The sequence below is a fragment of the Bacillus rossius genome, chromosome 1, assembly GCF_032445375.1.
Source record: "Bacillus rossius redtenbacheri isolate Brsri chromosome 1, Brsri_v3, whole genome shotgun sequence".
Taxonomy (NCBI): Eukaryota; Metazoa; Arthropoda; class Insecta; order Phasmatodea; family Bacillidae; genus Bacillus; species Bacillus rossius.
Window position 1 is genome coordinate 126,059,145 of NC_086330.1, and position 19,987 is coordinate 126,079,131.

At 34.8% G+C, this 19,987-nt stretch overlaps 1 protein-coding gene across 19 annotated transcripts in view; it reads right to left on the bottom strand.

Moving 5' to 3' along the window:
- LOC134544890 (protein PRRC2C) overlaps window positions 1–19,987 on the bottom strand; it is a 355,574-nt gene that overhangs the window by 272,450 nt on the left and 63,137 nt on the right. For 10 of the 19 annotated variants that reach the window (XM_063388526.1, XM_063388523.1, XM_063388540.1 and 7 more), the window contains 2 exons: window positions 8,380–8,562; window positions 8,051–8,251 (listed from right to left, as the gene is read on the bottom strand). The exons of 2 other annotated variants lie outside the window; for them this stretch is intronic. In XM_063388526.1, the coding sequence (XP_063244596.1) occupies window positions 8,051–8,251; window positions 8,380–8,562 (384 nt within the window). The remainder of the gene's footprint in view (window positions 1–8,050; window positions 8,252–8,379; window positions 8,563–19,987) is intronic. 7 more of the 19 variants (XM_063388533.1, XM_063388531.1, XM_063388542.1 and 4 more) reach the window with 1 other exon arrangement.

Genomic DNA, 19,987 nt, shown 5'->3' on the forward strand with positions numbered 1-19,987 from the left:
AATTCAGTGTTATTTCGGTTTTATCTCCACCATATAATCTTGTCCCAATTCATTGTAGCCAACAAAGCAGCATAGGTGATTAGAAGTTGAGCTGTGCCGATATACAAATCGGCAATAGCCAAATTTGCGATATTTAGTTGAATAGGCGTTTATGCCAATTCACGATATGCTTGTTAATTTTTGGCCGATATTATTGAAAAAAGTGCCCGTCACCACCCGTACCCTTTTCACTTTTCGTATTAATACATACTTTGAACTCTCATAATTTCTTACCTACATGTGCCAACTTTACATATCAAACTTAAACATCCTATGTTTTAATAACTTTCTTGAATATAATACATATAAAATATATCACTAGCATGGTAAAGTTAGATAGTAAAAACTTGTTTATTTAGAGCATGGCCACCATTACAAACCATGGAAAATACCAACTGCTTGAACTGCAAAGAAATATTTGTAATATTGTAAAAGAGACATTATCTAATTAACTTAGGTATAATTAAATAAAAAAAATCATAACCAAATAGTATAGGACTTTTATTATTTTCCGTGCAAACAAAGACATGAAACGTAATTCCGTATAAATGTTTGGTACCATAAATTTTTGATGCGGCATGCGATAAAACGGTATCAGAATTCCCATTCTTAAATTGTAAACATGTACAAAGTCTTGCAATTTGGAACATTTAATGTTAATTTTTTAATCTTCGTATTTTGTGAATCAATGTATTTCATTAATTACTTATTATTAAATAATCTTGTTTTATATAATTATGTATTAAATAATCAAATTTTCCCGCCTCTAATAGTAAATCTATGTTTCATTATGCAACTAATGGGTCGTCAAGAAAAAATAAAAGCTAAAAATACGTGTTAAAAAAAGAGAGGTTATGTTTCATTTATAAAGTAAAGGTGTTTTCTCGTATAATCGTCGCACATTTTATTCTAAAATCAAGTTTGAAAAGTAGGGGTGCGACCATTATGCGGAAATTTTTTTTTCTTAAGTAAAGTTATTCATAAAAACAAAACCCGTTTATGAAAAGTACGTTTATTTAACAAAAAGGTGGAGTATACAAGAGCACGCCAAACAATCTATATTAATAATTCCTTAAACAAAAACCTTTCTTCAACTTTAAATAGAAAAACCAAAATTCTAACACAAACGCAAGCCACTTGAATCTGACGTGAACTAACGTGTCGTAGTACACACTTGCCACGAAAGAATGCGGGCTATCAAATGTAGTTAACTCGGCGCCGAACAGATAACGCGTGTTGCATCCAATCGGCGAGATATCGATATTCGACTATGTGCGCGCGCTCTATACGGGAAGCAACATAACCAAACATGAATGATGCGCTGGCTACATTTTTGTAAGCGGTACGCCGCGGTAACGCAATCAGATAAAGGAAATACCGTTTAAAAACGTCTTTAAAAGAAAATTTACACGTCAGACAACTTTGTATTTCCGTTAATTAAATAAATAAGTGGTAATGACCGAAACAAATTTTAGATTATACCTACACCGCGGCGACGCAGATGATCAGATAAAGAAAATAACGTTTAAAAACGTCTTTATAAGAAAATTTACACGTCAAACAACTTTGTATTTTTCCGTTAATTTATTAAGTAAGTGGTAATGACCGAATAAATATTAGATTTCTACTTTAAAATACATCGTTTTATACGGAAAAGATACCTACACAAAGCGCTCGGCATCTACTAGCGGGACCAAAAACATCATGCGACGTTTACGCGAGAAGTTTTTTTTATCCCAATTTTGACAGCCTAAAATATGGTTGCGACGATTACGCGGGAAGACCATTAAGTGATAAAACATTGTATGTGCAATTTTCATTGCATGCTTTCCCTATAATGAGATATTTTGAATAAATGAGTAGATTTATAGAATTTTAACAAAAATGTGTTTTCTCTGTTATCGGTTCGGAATTGGTAAATCGTCAACAGTTGTATCAGCATAATGGCAAAATTTTGTGAATCGCTACAGCTCTAATTAGAAGCTCATTATCAACTCATTATCAGACATCTGGCCACTTTTGTTAAGGAGTCAGTTTCAGTATGATATAATAGTAACCTCAGTAACTGCATTACTACAAGATTTATAGTACTACACAACTCTTGATATACAATTGAGGCGCTGGGTGCAATAACAGCTTAAACCAACTTAAGTCGTTTTTCCGGCCAATGCATATTTGCAATCCTAGATATGTCCTCTATGTGGCACATAAATATTAGTTCGCTCCAGAATATACAGATGGCAGGAGAATGAAGAATGTAGCGCTGCGCGCTAAGTCGTTCTTCCGGCGAACGGCTAACACACCCGAGAAAACATGTGTCTCGACCCATTTTGTCGAACGCAGGCTCGTTATTGGTATAGGCCTAATACCTTTATTGTAATACTGCTACGTATGTGTTAAGGGTATATTTGTTTTGAAAATTGGACGTTATTAACATGGAGACAAGTGAGAGTGAGAGTGAAAATATGGAAGTGTAAAAATAAGAAACAAAGGAAAGAAGAGATTGCTTCAAAGAGACTCTTGGCGACGTGTGGAAAATAAAGTTAAACGAAACAGTGGGGATAGCTACAAGGGTTGTTCTGGTAAGACAGTTCCTAAAAAAATTTTCAAATTTATCAATGAATGCTGTAGGAAAAAGTGTTTTTCGTTATTCCCAGATGAACAGCAAGAATGGTTGTTTAGTTCGTTTTGGAAACTAGGAGACAAAATAGTTCAAGATACTTATCTTTATGGTTGCATTGAGAAAAAAGAAATAATGTTAAAGAAGAGTAATCCCATTGGAAAGAACAGAGGGTATTCATGGCGGTATCACCTACAAAATGGCATTGATAGGAAAGATGTCTGCAAAGCTTTTGTTCTTAAAGTGCTACAGGTGTCCGAATCACGAATGAAAACTGTTCTACGTGCTTGTTCTTCAGGTAGGTGGTTGTGTTTTTAAACCTTGTGCATTTTAAATTATTTTTTATATGTTTAGTTATTGTGCGATATGGAAGATTGCCGCAAAGAGTAAATAATTTGCTTAGTGACATAGCTAATATTGTTATTTTTTTGGAAATATTATTCAAAAATTATTAGTATTGTAGGTGAGTGTTTACATCATTTCACATTAAAAATTTTGGACAGTATTGTTCTAGTTTCTTAAAATATAATGAAAACAAAATATTTATATAGCAGTTTCCTTTTGAATGAAGTGTGCATTGGCTGATGTGCAATGTCAACAAAATCTGTGCTTTATTTTCAACAGGGAATCCGGTATTTAAGGAAAATAGAGGAAAGCATACTGAACGTCCAAACAAATTATCTCGTGATGTGTGGACTAAAGTAGAAGAACATTGGGCCAAATTTCCAAGCAAGCAATCACATTATAGCAGGGGCCACACAGAACGCAAGTATTTTGAGAATCCTGATTTAAATGTGAAGAAAATGTTCATTGCCTTCCAGCAATACTATTTTGATAGTACAGGTAAGACACTTACTATGAAATACTCCACATATCACAGATACTTCAGAGAAAATAGTCCATATTGTTTTAGACAGCCAAGGACCGACGTGTGTGACTTTTGTACTGAATCTAAAACTCTGTTGGATATTAATCCGAATGATCCGCGTAAAACCACATATAGGTTACATTTAGCCAAGGTTGAAAAATACAAAACCTTAAAACAAGAGTACTTAGCAAAAGTAAAAGGCAACACAATGCAAGATGACACATTAGTAATAGAGTTTGACTATGGACAAAATCTACCAATCCCTAAACTTAATGTTACATCCCAATTCTACAAAAGGTTATTGTGGTTGAATGTGTTCAACGTTCACTGCCATAATGATTCAGCCAGTACCTTTTATTGTTTTCCAGAGTGTGACGCAAAGAAAAATGCCAACTCAGTTTGTAGCTTTGTCTACCACTTCACCTGTGAAAAAATGAAATCTTACAAAAATATTAAGAATATAATATTTTTATCGGATGCTGCAGGAGGCCAGAATAAAAATATTACTGTTTTGAGATTTTGTTCTTGGTTGTCCCAAATAACCAAAGTGAAAGTAACTCAAATGTTTCCTGTACGCGGACACTCGTATTGCCAGTGCGATCGGAATTTTGGACTTTATGGCACACTTTTAAAGAGACTGGAAAGTATTGAAACAGTAGAGGATTATCTAACGATCATAAAGTCTGCTCGAAATAGCCCATCACCTTTTCAGGTTCTCATGGCTGCTCATCTTGTTGAAGACTGGTCGACAGCGTTAGAGCCTTTGTTTCACAAAGTTCCGAAATCAAAACGTAGCAAATTTTCAATACAGAAGTATGTGATCCTTACCTTTCCTACTACAGGGGCACTGGCAGTATCGGCTTCCTACAATGCTATTTTTGAGCCGTTCATTTTCTCAGTCGGTTTTGGTATGAAGTCAAAAGAGCTTTACCTCAAAAAACCGGCACGCCCTGGTTTGAAGGAGTCCAAGAAAAATGATGTTCTTTCTCACTTGAAATTCTTGAAACCAGAAAATGCTGAAAGCCTCAAAGGTCTACTAGAGTACACGACTGTGCCGGAAGAAGACATAGGAAGTGAAAGTGAAAAAAGTGGTGAAAGTGAGAATGATGTTTGACATTCATCACTAATATATAAGAACAGCTAGTTTATATGTTATTTAGCTACGATATATTTAATCAGTGCAAAAACCCAATCTCAAAAAATTTTTTTTTGTTTTTCATTCTAAAACCCATATATTATATCATTTGTATGTTATGGATTTATTACATAAAATATTTATGTAGATGTTACAACTATGTTTATGACCATTTAAATATTAAATGTTCTTATTTTAATTAATTATTAGCAAAATGACACACACATAATGCAAGTATTTAGTGTTATATGTAGAGACATGCAAAAGGTGTGTTTATTTTGTGATGAAAAGTGGTGTTATTTTCCCTTAAAATCGGTGTTATTTTTACCTAAACGCGGGTTTATTTTTTTTTTAATTTTTGCGATTTCAAGTGTAAGAAATATGAAGAGAACATTGTAATATAATTGCACCATCAGTTGAAACATTATAAATTAAAATTACACAAATATAGGTTAAAAAGACACAATTTTAAGAACTCAGATTCTAAATTAAGTCAACCCAATAATTTCAGAAGCAAAGTACTTTGACACAACGTTTAACTTTCAAATGAAATAATAGCCATTGTAGCTAAATTTTCTTATTTCAAATTAGTTCTCTTGTCAGTGAGAACATTATTGTATTGTAACAAGAAGCGTTCCGAATCAACGTTTGCACACAACATCCACACTGCTTCCAGGCACCTGTCAGAAAATTCAGGTTGTGAAAGTTTTACAACTTGAAGTGCCTTCACTACATCCACACTACTTTCCTTCATTTGTTTCTCAACTATCTGTTTCAACTCTCCAAAACCGGTGATCAGCTCCTGGCGGTCCATTTCTTTCAGAGTAGAAACGTTACACAACTTAGCAAGCAAAATAGGGATCATGTCTGTAATCAAAATATTTTTTTGGATCAAAGGCAGTTAAGGGTTTTCAAAGTCAAGTCTGCTTGGATCCGTAGCCATCAAGCTGGTAAGCTTCACCAGAGATTTTGTAGACACTTGCACTACACTTATTTTCACTGCAGCTGCTTTCGTGGTGTTCATGTGGTCCAAAACTGGTTTTGTTTTGTCAAAAAAATGCACTGCTTCATGTTTTCAAAGTTGCATTGTATCTTGGTAAGCTCGCCATGCAAAATATTAGCATTTGGGTATCTCCAGCCTTCTAGCCTCATTATTAAAGTATTTTCGGATTTAAAAAAAGTTTTTTTAACACATATCGCCCAACTACATATTTACCCTTGCATATAACCCACGATCACGAAATTCGTGCTCACGAAGTTTGGTGATTGCTTGAGGTTTCGGCATATTTTACACTTTCGAACTTCTGCTGAGAAATATGAAGACGTTTTCTATCACAAACTACAGTTTTTATAAAATAGTTGCACTGTATACAACATTTTTAAACGAAAATTATCATTCTTAAAAATAAAACGTAATTGTTAAGTCTGTTTACAGTATAAGAGAACAAATTAAAACAGTTTGCATAGTCCATAGTAGATGCAAGATGAACAGTTGAGCGTAATTTATAATTTGCTTCGCGACACAAGCGCTGTAATGCACAAAATATCCAACAAAATGGCCGTACATTACTCTTTGACTCTGTAAACATGCCTTCGAGAGAACGTGAGCGTATTAGTGCACGAGTGCAGTTCGCCAAGAACGCGTCGTATCAAATAAATAATAAAACGTAAACATTGGCAAGTGTAGTCTTTACGTTGATGGTGTTATCAGTGGTGACAACGGCTGTTTATTTTTTTTTTTAAGTTACCAAACGGCGGGAAAGTGTGGTTATTCGTGGTAAACAGACGTATTTCGCACAAAAAATTCAAGGTATCAGAAATTATGTAAAAGTGAGGTTATTCGTGTTAAACTTACAAATTTCGCGTAAAAATTCGTTTTATCGTAAATGCGAAATTTGCATGTCCCTAGTTATATGCAATAAAGACTTAACTTACCTGTCTTTTATTTAATTATATTAAATTATTACTTAAATTAAAAACTGCAATTATGCTGGAGGGAGATAAGATATAATACCTGGAATGCCCACAAGAATTTGGATGGTTGTAATGTTTGTTTGTTTCATTCTACAATGTTTCAAATCTTTGAGCCTATTTTACTCAAAACTATTATTTCTGACTTAAGCTGTTACTGCACCCAGCGCCTCAATTATAATGCTTCAGAATACACAATTTCAAATAACACAAACCTTTTATGGAATGCATTAGTCATAATAAGTGAAGGAATGGTGTGGTGCGAAGTTTATTTATTATATATTACTGCGTGAGCGTGTGGCCACTTCAGCTTCATTTGCCTCTACAAACAACTTTTTTTTGTGCCACGATTAACCAAATGGCCATAAACAAAAACTTTAGTGACATGAAAGTGATTATTAAGATCTTTTTGATATCTCCCCATTATACTTCAATATTATGCATGAAAATAAAGTTGTAAATATGGTTTTTACATTAAAAGTGGATTACTATGCCATGTTTTAAAGGAATGTAAAAATTGATTACCTTTTAACTCATTCAGAATATTTTGGAAATGCCATCAGCAGCACTGAATTTCCAAACATTGAAAAATAAATGTTTCCACCAACTTTTTTTGTTCCTATATGTAAAAAATAGTTTTGAAAGTAGTGTTCATTTAATAGAATTATTTCTGATAAAAATCAGAAATTAATTAAATTTTAGCAAATGTTTATACACAAAGTCCAAAAATTAATTGTGTAAGAAACCTCCCCATTACAAAGACATATTGAGATGCTTAAAAGTTCGCATATATTACTCAAGAACCGAAAATTTCATGTTCACAACTTTTAAACAATTGTGAAGAACTGCAAGATTGGATAGATTTATTGGTTTCACCATGTAAGATAATGAAGTTCTAGTTAATATATACAAATGTAGGCATCTCTGGCATTTTATTTAACATTGCGTATATTTGCTTATTGTTTTCATCACAGTAAGAATAAAATAAATTTCTTTTGCACTTTCCTCATTTTTACATTTCCTTGTTTTTACATATTTTTTTCCTGATCCCTTGAAATATTTTAAAATGAGGTTCTTCTGTAATTAATCTGGCAAGACCCCAATTATTGACGAAGCCTAGGGCAATCTCAAAAAATTCACTAATTAATAAATGATTTCACAAATCCCCAAATAAATAAATCTCAATCAGATGATGATCACTCGAGACAGTGACTTCAATATTATTATATTATACCAATTTTAGGTTAAGCTGGTATTTCAGTGAAAACAGATCAAACTTTAACAGGTTTTTTTTTTTTTATTTAATGCGAATTTGTTGGTTAGATCCATATTCAGAGTAACTAAGCAATCCAGAAAAATAAACATAAAATATTTAAGTGTCTTAAAACAATTGTTAAAAAAGTATGAATGAAAATACCTGTCTTGATTCATCATATTTCTTCTCTTGTTCCTCTTTTCTTTGTTTTGCTCTCTCCCTACTTGACTCAAACCTTTTCTCTTCCTCTTCCTTTCGTTGCTTGGCTCTTTCAACAACATTTGCCATGTTTTCACTCTGCTGCCTCCTGCGTTCATGCCATATTTCATCTTCCTCCACCACATGTGGGCCATTCGGATGAACCTTGAAACAAGCACCTCATCAATCGTAGAGTTACAGCACAATCAGTAAGCCACACAGCACACAGGTTGTCCACAGGCCATAGTCCCTGCAGACCCAGAAGTGTGCTCAGGTCGAAACACACGACTAACCTGGTGGGGGATGGCCCTGACCGACGGCAGCGGAAAGGACATCGGCGAGGGACCGTGGGACTGTGAGGGGGCCCTATAGTCGACACCCAGGGCTCGCCCCTGTGCCCAGTTTCGCTGATCCAGAAGTGCCCTCGGAGTTGGTACTATCCCATCCTGCCGCTTTACCTCTTTACGCGGGTCGTCCTAAACACCATGGGGCAACAGTGGTAGTTCAAATCAATTTCAAACCATCAAATCTATGCAGCATGCAGACATGCAACAACGACTACGAACAAGTTACTGAAGCTTGAAGAAGAAGCAGCATCATATCTAACTGTAAGCAGCCAGTAAAGAAAGTAAAACAAAGTAGATATACTGAATAAATTGATACTATGTCACTAAACAAAATCTAAAAAGAATTAGTGAAAATTGAAATACATACAAGTGAGGAGGAAAGGAAAACCATTCAAAGGACTAACTTCCCACAACTCGGAGACCATTAGTGAAGAAATATTTTTGAGTAAATGTATGTGTACTTAATTACAACTACCAGACATTTCATATCTCAACACTGCCAGAAATTACCAGAGTGAGAGTCATTCACATAAGAAAATCTTTGAAAAATAATAATAAAAACATTTTTGCTTAACGAAGAGATTTAAAAAAAAAAAAGAAGAACCAAGCAGCAATGACATGCAGTTACGACCCACCAGTGTGTAGAAAAGATAATAGTTATAGTTAAATAATTTAATAATAGCAAATCTACAGTTACACTTTAGACATGCAAACAAAATTACCAATTAAGAGTACAAAATTATCAATAACAACTAGAGCTGTTTAGATACATATTTTATGCTCATCTGCCATTATACCAAAATTAATTTTGCATAAATGCCAATACAGAAGAAATGTAGCCAAAACATATACATGTGAATTAAAAGTAGGTATTACAACAGATAAATAGCTAACATTGTAACATTGCAAGACCCTGCTCTCCCCAGCTTTTACAAGTATTTATTAAAAGAATAAAAATTGTGCTTTCTTAGTACTGCAGTAGATCAACTGGTTATATGCTTAAAGGTTATAGTGACCTAGTTTTTCATATTTTTGTTTCATTATTTGTAATAGTATTGTAATTAATTTTAATAAATATTTTATTTAGAAAAATCTTAATTACATTATTATTGATTTTTCTGCTGGTGGCTAGAGTATTATGTGGTTAATAGGGTGAATTTCAATATTTTGTTTCATTTAGATATTCTTTATACGTATAATGGTAATTTTAGATATATAATTCATGGTGTGGTTGTGAAATGTCTAGAACAGTACAAGGAAAGAAAGACCTGTGGCGACACAACAGCGCCAAAAGACTAGCCCAGACCGAGAGAATACCTGACTGGGGAATCCCAGAATTCTGTGTTAGATTAAAAAGAAACAGAAGGTGTAAGAGAAAGAAAGAGATATGACAGAATGAGAGGAAGCCTTCAAAGAGGGGAGTTAATCATAGTTGTTAGAATAAATGTTGTAGCCAATAGTAAGGCAGTATTTCGGGGAACAAACTGAATTGTCGTAAGTGTTTTGTGGTGTGCTGAGTTTTGTGAGTTGTTCAGTGCTGTGCCGAGAGATTGTGCATGGCGGCAGCTCTCATTTATAATAGTATGAAATTGTAAGGATGGACAATCTGGGTGCAAGGGCAGTGTCACAATTAAATATATACCACAGGTTTTTTCATTACTTTCAAACAATTTACTTAGAATTTGTATGCCCCAGACGTGCAGTGTAAGCCCGGGTGGTCTGCTGGTCCATCTGGAGTATTTTTCCCATGTCTTTTCATACCTAGATAACGGATTCACTAAGGATATTAGTTCATGAAGGCACAGAACAGTGAGTAACGATCGGTGAAAGTGAGTGATTGCTGCCAGATCTACCGCATAAAGAACATGTTATAATTTGGTAATTGAGAAGAATAAAAGTGGAAATTCATTTGTGACATGTTTATTGGGGAATTATCGTGGATAGTTTCAAACCAATTAATAGCCTAACTTAACACACCACTACCTGCAACAGTAGAAAAAGTGTTGCACCCAGTGTTTTTTTTTTTGTTTATGGAATAAACAGTTGTCTTAGCCAGGCACAATTGTGACTTATTAAAACATATTAAAGAAAAAGCCTTTTGTTGCAGTATTTTAAATTTCTATGGTTTTAAATTTTAATGTGTTGTGATTATAAAAGGGATTTTTACTATACATGTGTAACTTCAAATTTCTTTCTTTTTGGCCTATCAGCCAGACTGTTTTCTCAAGTGGCAGTCTGTCGACAACCAGCCCGTACCAATTTCCTGCTGCACACACAAGTTTATCTTCCCCATGCACTACTTGGCAGCTCCAATAAGAGTACCGCCAGTGCAGGTCAAAGGTCTGGTGTCTCATCCATACACTGCCGACACTGAGCTACCACCGCAGTTTCCAGACAAAGAAAGCTCAAGTTTTCCAGTACCTTAGCAGCCACGCACCACCGCACCTTTGTGCCATCTGTTTTATTTTAAGCTTCAAATGTAATACAAAGCTTCATGTCTGAAGTGAGGCTACATGTTTCTTGAAAGCTTTTAAACATTGGAAGCCTAGGATTGGCTACTCCTTAGTTATTATAAGCCCCTATTTTCAAATTTATAAATTGTGTTTTTTAGTTTCACAACTGCAGATTAACATAAGTGAAGAGTTAGTTAGGTAAGTATGAACAGCTACATGATTATGGAGTAACCCCTATTAACATTGTTTTTACTTTATATAGACCTGCCACCAAATTAGGTTCCTAAATCCTCCTTGCAGCATTTACAAATCCTGTAAAACACTGTAAAATGTAGGGCTGATCGGTTGACCGAATTTTCGGTTCGGTTCGGTCATTTTAGTAAAAACAGAAGCCGAACCGAATTCCCAGAAAAAACCGATGATTCGGTTTTTATTAGGGCATTAAAAACTAACTTCAAGTATCTACCAAATAATGTATTTAACATTCATATTGGATAAGAAACGTACCGCTTGCATAATACATCAAAACACATTTAAGACGCATGCTAAGTTTTTCCACTATAAAACGTTTAAATCATCTATTCTCTTAATGTTCGCCATTTTAACCATGGGATAGTAAAGTCTAAGCGTTTCTTACAGTTCACTATTTCCTATGTTTAACGTCGGAAGTTTCTGTCGGAATATTACTATTTTCGGTAAATATGTATTGTACGGATTAGCGCCAAAAAAAATCGTACAAATATGAAATAACTTTCATTATATGCTATCTTACGTCCTCTTTTCAGAACCGCCTGCGGAGATAAAAAATTCCAATTACTTTTGGAGATATCGAATTTTTTAATATTAATTTTTTGGCGATTTTTTTAAAAAAAAAGTTTAAAAATCCGAAAATACCTTTATTCTGTGCTCTTTAACTTCCTCTTTTCATTAAACCCGGCGGAGATCAGAAATTCCAAATACTTTAGGAGATATGGAATTTTTTAATTTTCATGCTGTGCACTGATGCCGAGTTCAGCGGGAAGCCTACGATTCACACATCCTTCGGGACATACCCGAATACTCACGTTGGCAAGCCTTCTTTTCTTAAAATTAGCAAGAAGTAATTAAAAATACTTTAAAACATTGTGGATGGTTGGTTATATTAGGCAAGTATAGCTACATTAAAAAAAACTGTAAAATCATTTTATGGTTGCTTAGCAAATAACTTTTTAATATGTAGCTATCCAGAGCTAGGAAACCGTTTTCATGATTTCACAGTATTTTTAATGTAGCTATCCTAACCAAATCAACCATCCACAATGTTTTGAAGTATTTATAATGTAGCTAACATAACTTAATTGACCATTAGTTTTCATTAGTTGCATATTTATTTACAATAAACAAAAAAAAAAAAAACCGAAGATGCACGATCGGGCGTTTGCCTCTCGTCTGTTGAAAGAAGGCTTGCCAACGTGAGTATTCGGGTATGTCCAGAAGGATGAGTGAATCGTAGGTTTCCGGTTTCCCGCGTTACACCATTGTCGCTTGTTTACAAGTATGATTTTTTTTTTTCGCGACGTAGTTGAACGACTACATCACGTAAAAAGAAAATTACGTGAGTTCCTACTGTTCATCCTTTTTCCCGGTTTGTTAGGTCAGGTCAGCTACATTATAAATACTTAAAAACTAAATAACCATTAAAATTAATTTTTATTATTTTTAATGTCCGTTCAGTTTCAAAGTATTTATACTGTAGCTGACCTGACCTAATCTACCTTTGTCCCGTTTTGTTAGGTCAGGTCAGTTACATTATAAATACTTAAAACTATACAAGTAAAATTAATTGATATTATTTTTAATTTCCGTTTATTTTGAAGTATTTATCATGTAACTAACCTTACCTAATGGAAAATTTCTGTTATTTAGGCATTCACGCACACACGGCAAAATATAAAATGGCGTTTGTTAAATGATAACATAGGGCTTGTATTGCAAAATAAGAACGGCGATATCTCCAAAAGTAATTGGAATTTTTAATCTCCGCAGGCGGTTTTGAAAAGAGGACGTAAAAGAGCATATAATGAAAGTTATTTCATATTTATACGATTTTTTTTGGCGCTAATCCGTACAATACATATTTACCCTATTTTCTCTTAAATATATGGTTTTTTCTTATTTAAAGGATATATCACTTCCGTTACTAAAATAATATTTATTTAATTCCGGTTCGTAAGCTAAAACGGTAGAAGTTTCGTAGCATTGCTTAGTTCCGTTCGTATTCTGCAGGGCGCTCACGACGCATGGCGTCACTCAGTTCTATTTTCACATCACAGAATGCGCTATACGTGCGCTAGGATCGATTAGTTGCCTTCCAAGTTCCGTTCCAAATGGCAGTTGGAGAATGAATGTGCATGTCGTCAGACCCTTTAGATGTACAGTAGAATCTCGTTATAGCGAGAACACGGCTTTAACGAGGTATTTTTGAGGAATTTACGGCGTGAGAGCTTGAAGCGCGCTTTTGTTATTTGTCTGCTTTATCTCCACCCCTCTCGCTCGCCACTAGACATCTTGCCGTTGACGCCTGTCACATTCTTCAGCCGTGCAGTCGCCACCTAAGTGCGTGGCTTTAAAAATAGAATCCCGTCCTTTCTTTATTTTATCAAACTTCCGTTAGTTATCTGTACCGTGTGTAGACAAAGTTTGATATTGGAACAGAAACAACGTAAAAAAGTATTTTTTACAAATTAGAAATATGTATGTTTTTGTTTTTATAATCGCGTATATTTTCACGTTTTTTTTGTTATCTTAAAAGAGATAATATTAAAAAGCCGCTCTAATGAGATTTAATTGTTTCTTGGTTAACAAAAACTATTAATTGTTTATATTCTATTTATTATTATTTACGCGACGTCATACTGTACGCGTACGCAATACGACTGGATTCGTTGCTGCAACATAACAAATTATGCGGTATTAGAAGTAACGAGTAACGTAACGATAGTAACGAGTACTAATTGTTATAGTAACGAATACATACGGGTACGCATTTTTTCGTTACTTTTACACCTCTAGTAGGAACTACCGTATTTATTTCCGAATCGCTAGGACAGTTTTCTTGTAACTTCTGTTTCGGTCAGTTGTTGGGGTATTTGTCCGGGAAAGGGGTGGTGATGGTTTGAGTTTAATCCCAAATTTATTTTCTAAAAAAGTTTACAGGTTTCTTTAAATGAAAAAGTATAATTTTCCAGCGACTATTTCGTTTGATTCGTACGTGCGTTGCCGCAGCCGCACTCCTGCTATTTTGTAAGGAATTAAATCGTCGCGCTACACTAGCACCACCTGTTAGCAACATCCCGAACCAACATGGCCGCCAGCAGACAGCCCGCGTCGACGATAGATAGCAGGACAATGCTGCGTTGGCCGCGGGCTGAGATGCTATACTTACGTGGCGTGGTAGGGTATTCTGGTTATTTTGACGCAATCGGTGATCGCATCCGTACTTATGGGGTATGGTTTTGAAGAGAATTCACACATCTGCTCACAGAAATTAAGATTTCGTTAATATAACCTGTTATTTTCCAATTATACAGGTTTAAACACAATTTTTATGCTATTTTCGGTTAATTTTTATTTTTTGGGGGCCAAAATTTGTCCAATTCGGTTATAGCGAGGACACGGTTATAGCGAGGATCAAACCCGGAACCGTGACACCTCGCTATAACGGGACTCTAGTGTAGTTTGTTTACTATTCGCGCGTGATTATTGCGGCTTTGCGTCGTTATAGTCTAGAGTATTTGATTTCTCGTAAAATAAAAATTCTTTTTTGCCACTACGTCTTGGTAATTGGAGGCAACTATGAACATCTGTGACGAAAGAATTAAAAATAATACCGCCCGTGTTCCGCAAAGATGATGATGTTACGCACGTGACGGAAAAAAAATCCTAGTAAATACAGCATACTAAATATGAATACTTTACTTGTGTATTTTGAAAATATGGTCATTATGATTCATTCTGCCTTTAATGCACTGGTAGGTTAAGACGTTTTCTTGGTTAAGACGTTTGTTTATGTTGGCTTGTCCATTAACTCCCGGCATAGAGGCTACAGTAGGAAGTTTTTATTTGTATATTGCTTTTAATCACATTATTGCTATTGAATTTTATTCCAGTACATTTCATAAATTCAAGCTGGCAACAAGGTTAATGTAATACTAATTATTAATGTTCTAAACTGTTTTGTTCTGTTCCTTTTTACACATATGGTTGTTTCAGTAGCATATAAACTTATTTATAAATACAAATAGTAGTTGAAAATAACTTTTATATTGCTGAGAAAGTGACTCCCCTAAGAAATTAAACTTTTGCAAGATATTGCAAGTAATCAAATACTATAGTGGAATTTTTTTTGGTATGACAGCTCAAAGAAAAATTTTGAAGTAGTGACCGAACCGAACCGAAAACCGACATTTTTAACAAAAAACAGAGCCGAACCGAACTGAAAATGTGGGAACCGATCAGCCCTAGTAAAATGTATAGCCTTAATTGACATAATTTATTTTTCACTGTAATTTTAGATATGCATTGCATTCCAAAACATAATTTAAAAAAAAATCAAATGAATGTAAAAAAAAATTTAAGATTTGCCACTTACATTACAAAACTAATAGTTGGTAACAAAATAATATAAAAAGTAATTTAAAAAGTTTCTCTTCAATATAGGCTTTGGTACTTTTCTTATTTATTAACTATAAATACATCCACCATACAACTGAAGTTATTTACAAGTTTAAAAAACAAATGTATTTCACTAGCTACTTTTTCATGTTTTGTGTTCTTTTCCGCATCTTGTCAGTGGGCTTGAAAGCCAGACTAGCAAATGTTCTCATTCTGCAATGCAACAGCACATTTAACATTGGTGATTCCATTGATGATATGTAAGCAGTTTTAACCATCTTAAGATTGATGAAAACCCTTTCCACAGCAGCATTGCTGTGGGGAAGAATTAACATGGTTTTTGCAAGTTTTGAGAGCACAGGGAAAACATCATTTTGCCTGTGCTGAGAGACACTGTGCCAGTAGGAATCTATTTCCTGTTTTGGTAAGGCTGGTACAGGTTCCCATAATGAATAAGAGATTAACTCATCATTCAGTCTGTCCATGTCATCTGGCCGATGACACGGTGGATAGCATTGAATTGAATTCTCCAACCATCACCTTTGCTCCATCAGCTGACATACTTAATTTTTCCAGGGAATAACATTCTCTTCAAATGAGGAGCTCACCAAAGCAGAGATATTTTCTCCAGTTGCAACACCACTCAAAAGCCATTACTTTGTACAGATGAGTTTTAACAATCTCTGAATGGAAAGAACCTTGCTAACACTACAATCTGCCTAGTGACTGTAACCTCAGTTGATTCATCAATCATCAGTGTGAAAAATTGTGTTTTCATAGCATAGGAAACATAATCTGCAGCTGATGTACCCAAAGATTGAATAATTATCTGGCTAGTTTTAGTGCGAGAACAATGAAAGTTTCTTGCGATTTTGCTATCTGGAAACATTTGCAGGACAAGTTTCGTGAAATTATAACACAGTTTCACAGATAAATTGTTTTCACCAACGAAGTTCGCCCATAACAGTTCCGCATCAATTATTTTGTTTGGTTTGGTTACAAACTCGTCAAAGAAGAACTCTGATCAGCAGCTCGTTGGTTTTTCGCATGAACTTGCGTATTTTCGTGCCGCCGAAGATCCTTCCAGCCGACCTTTGTCACGTTCAGTTCCAAGTTGCAAGTCGAAAAAACTGCGGAAAATTCAGTATTGCAATGCCTCAGCCATTTCAATTCTTGCTCCCATTCTTTACGATAACGTTGTTTATAAAGTGACATGTCCCGCGAAGCCTTTTGTTTTTTCTCCATCACAATCAGCTAAGCCCAAAACTACTACTTAAATCACATAAGAAGTTTGTAAACAAATGCAGCAAAAAAAAACATTGAAATAGCAAAGAATTCAAATATTTACTGATGCCATGACACTTCTTAGTGTTTAACTCAACAAAAAACATTTCCACCGAAACCATAGACATTGTAGTTCATTATACAATATGTAGGAGTATATGTTTTTTGATTGTGGTTAAACACTTGGAAGTTCCATGGCGCTACAACTAATGTGAGATTTGCTTTACTGTTGGATGCTTGTATGGTTTGACAACTTCAAATAGCTAGTTGAATGTAAATATTTACAGGAACGAAATTCAAATTTGAAAATACCGCATAAGTGTCGTAAATATCTGTGAATGTCGTCGTTTATTCGTTAGTCTGTTTTAAGCTTCAAATATCCATGAAAACGGATACAGCCCATAAAAACAGCAGGCCTGATCTAGCAATAAACACGGTTTTTTTAAAGGTATATTTTAATTATAATTCAAATCAATGCTAAACATTCCCTAAATAACATTTCACAGAAAATAATTGTAACATTTCTAAACATTTCAGATCAAGGTCATTTTAGGATACATGTCCCACATTAAGTCCTAGATTTATTTGTAACACAGCAAGAAAATTTAAAACACCAAATACACTAGAGTCCCGTTATAGCGAGGTATCACGGTTCCGGGTTTGATCCTCGCTATAACCGTGTCCTCGCTATAACCGAATTGGACAAATTTTGGCCCCCCAAAAATAAAAATTTTCTGAAAATAGCAAAAAATTGTGTTTAAACCTGTATAATTGGAAAATAACAGGTTATATTAATGAAATATTAATTTCTGTGAGCAGATGTGTGAATTCTCTTTAAAACGATACCCCATAAGTACGGATGCGATCACCGATTGCGTCAAAATAACTGGAATACCCTACCACGGCACGTAAATATAGCATCTCAGACCGCGGCCGACGCAGCATTGTCCTGCTATCTATTGTCGACGCGGGCTGTCTGCTGGCGGCCATGTTGGTTCGGGATGTTGCTAACAGGTGGTGCTAGTGTACCGCGACGATTTAATTCCTTACAAAAAAGCAGGAGTGCGGTTGCAGCAACGCACGTTCGCCTCAAACGAAATAGTCGTTGGAAAACTATACTGTTTTCATTTAAAGAAACCTGTCAACTTTTTTAGAAAATAAATTTGGGATTAAACTCAAACCATCCCGGACAGATACCCCAACAACTGACCGAAACAAAAGTTACAAGAAAACTGTCCTAGCGATTCGGAAATAAATGCGGTAGTGCCTACTAGAAGTGTAAAAGTAACGAAAAAATGTGTACCCGTATGTATTCGTTACTATAACAATTAGTACTCATTACTATCATTACGTTACTCGTTACTTCTGATACCGCATAACATGCTATATTATGTTGCAACAACGAATCCAGTCGTATTGCGTACGCGTACAGTATGACGTCGCGTAAATAATAATAATAAATAGAATATAAACAATTAACAATATTTGATAATTTAAAAGTTTTTGTTAACCAAGAAAAAATTAAATCTCATTAGAGCGGCTTTTTAATATTATCTCTTAAGATAACAACAAAAAAACGTGAATATACGCGATTATAAAAACAAAAACATACATATATTTCTAATTTGTAAAAAATACTTTCTTACGTTGTTTCTGTTCCAATATCAAACTTTGTCTACACACGGCACAGATAACTAACGGAAGTTTGATAAAAGAAAGAAAGGATGGGATTCTATTTTTAAAGCCACGCACTTAGGTGGCGACTGCACGGCTGAAGAATGTGACAGGCGTCAACAGCAAGATGTCTAGTGGCGAGCGAGAGGGGTGGAGATAAAGCAGACAAATAACAAAAGCGCGCTTCAAGCGATCACGCCGTAAATTCCTCAAAAATACCTCGTTATAGCCGTGTTCTCGCTATTACCGTGCTCGCTATAACGAGATTCTACTGTACATATTTGGATACCTCATATATGATTTATATTTCCTTCTTTTAGGGTGCCAATCGATAGTATCAATGTATCGGGTAACATAATGCACTTTGTGCTGTGTGTAACAACAAGAATGTGCTTCACTTCACATTTATATGTTTTATTAATTATTTTAATAATGGGATAGCATTTTGCCCATAAAAATGTAAATATGTATTGTTCAAATTATTTTATGTTATTTTTAGTACTTGATGTGACATTTGAAAATGTCTGGTTGTTATGTTTGAACTAAGCTTTGTTTCTTTGTTTCTCACAATAATGTACAGTTTTTGGATTTTAAAAAACATTTTATGGAATGAATCTAATAATTTTGTGTATGTTATATATGTTAAGTGTTAATAAAGTTGCTTCCTTAAAAAAAATATCAAAAGGTGGCACTTGAGGTCTTCTTTTATGAATGCACTATATTTATTTTATGCATGGTTATTTCATCATCTATATTGGTGTTAAATATAGGGCCTACTTGGTTTTATAAACATGTATTGAGTACAAACATTGCATATGTTAAAATATTACTTTTACTTTAATCCCATATTTTATAAAATACAGTAAACTCCCTATTATCCATGGTGCGGATTATCTGCGCATGCTACGAAAAATACAGGACATATATAAATCTGTATTTTATTAAAAGTGAGCAAATTTGAACTCTACTGACGAGTGTATTGTGTGCAGTATACAGTAAAACGCCACAGGCCGTCTTGGAACTCACGCAGTAGACTGGCATTGGTTGCTATTTTTGTCTCTGTCGCGCTTTGTTTCTAGTCGTACTTTGACGAGCAGTCAGCCAAGGTCTCTCCCCTCCCCTTCCTCCTCCCTCACCCTCATGGCCTCTTCCTTTCTCTCTAGTCTATTGACACGCCCACCTTCTCTCCGCTCACCCTTTTCAATTGACACTGAGCGTGATTGCTGACCAGTCAAAGTTTAGTTTTGCCTAGTTACATCATGTTTTAGTGTTTAGTTTTTGTGTTTGCCTGGTTTGGTGTTTTTCGTTAAGGATTTTAAATGGCAGAAAAGCGAAAGAAGGTCATGTTGACGATTACGCAAAGCCTGGAAATGATCTCTAATATAGAAAATGGTGCTTCAAGGAAGCAGATGTGTTTGGATTATAGAGTCGGGGAAATAACAGTGCGCAACATTTTAAAGAAAAAAGACTAATTGGTGAACTTTGCATCA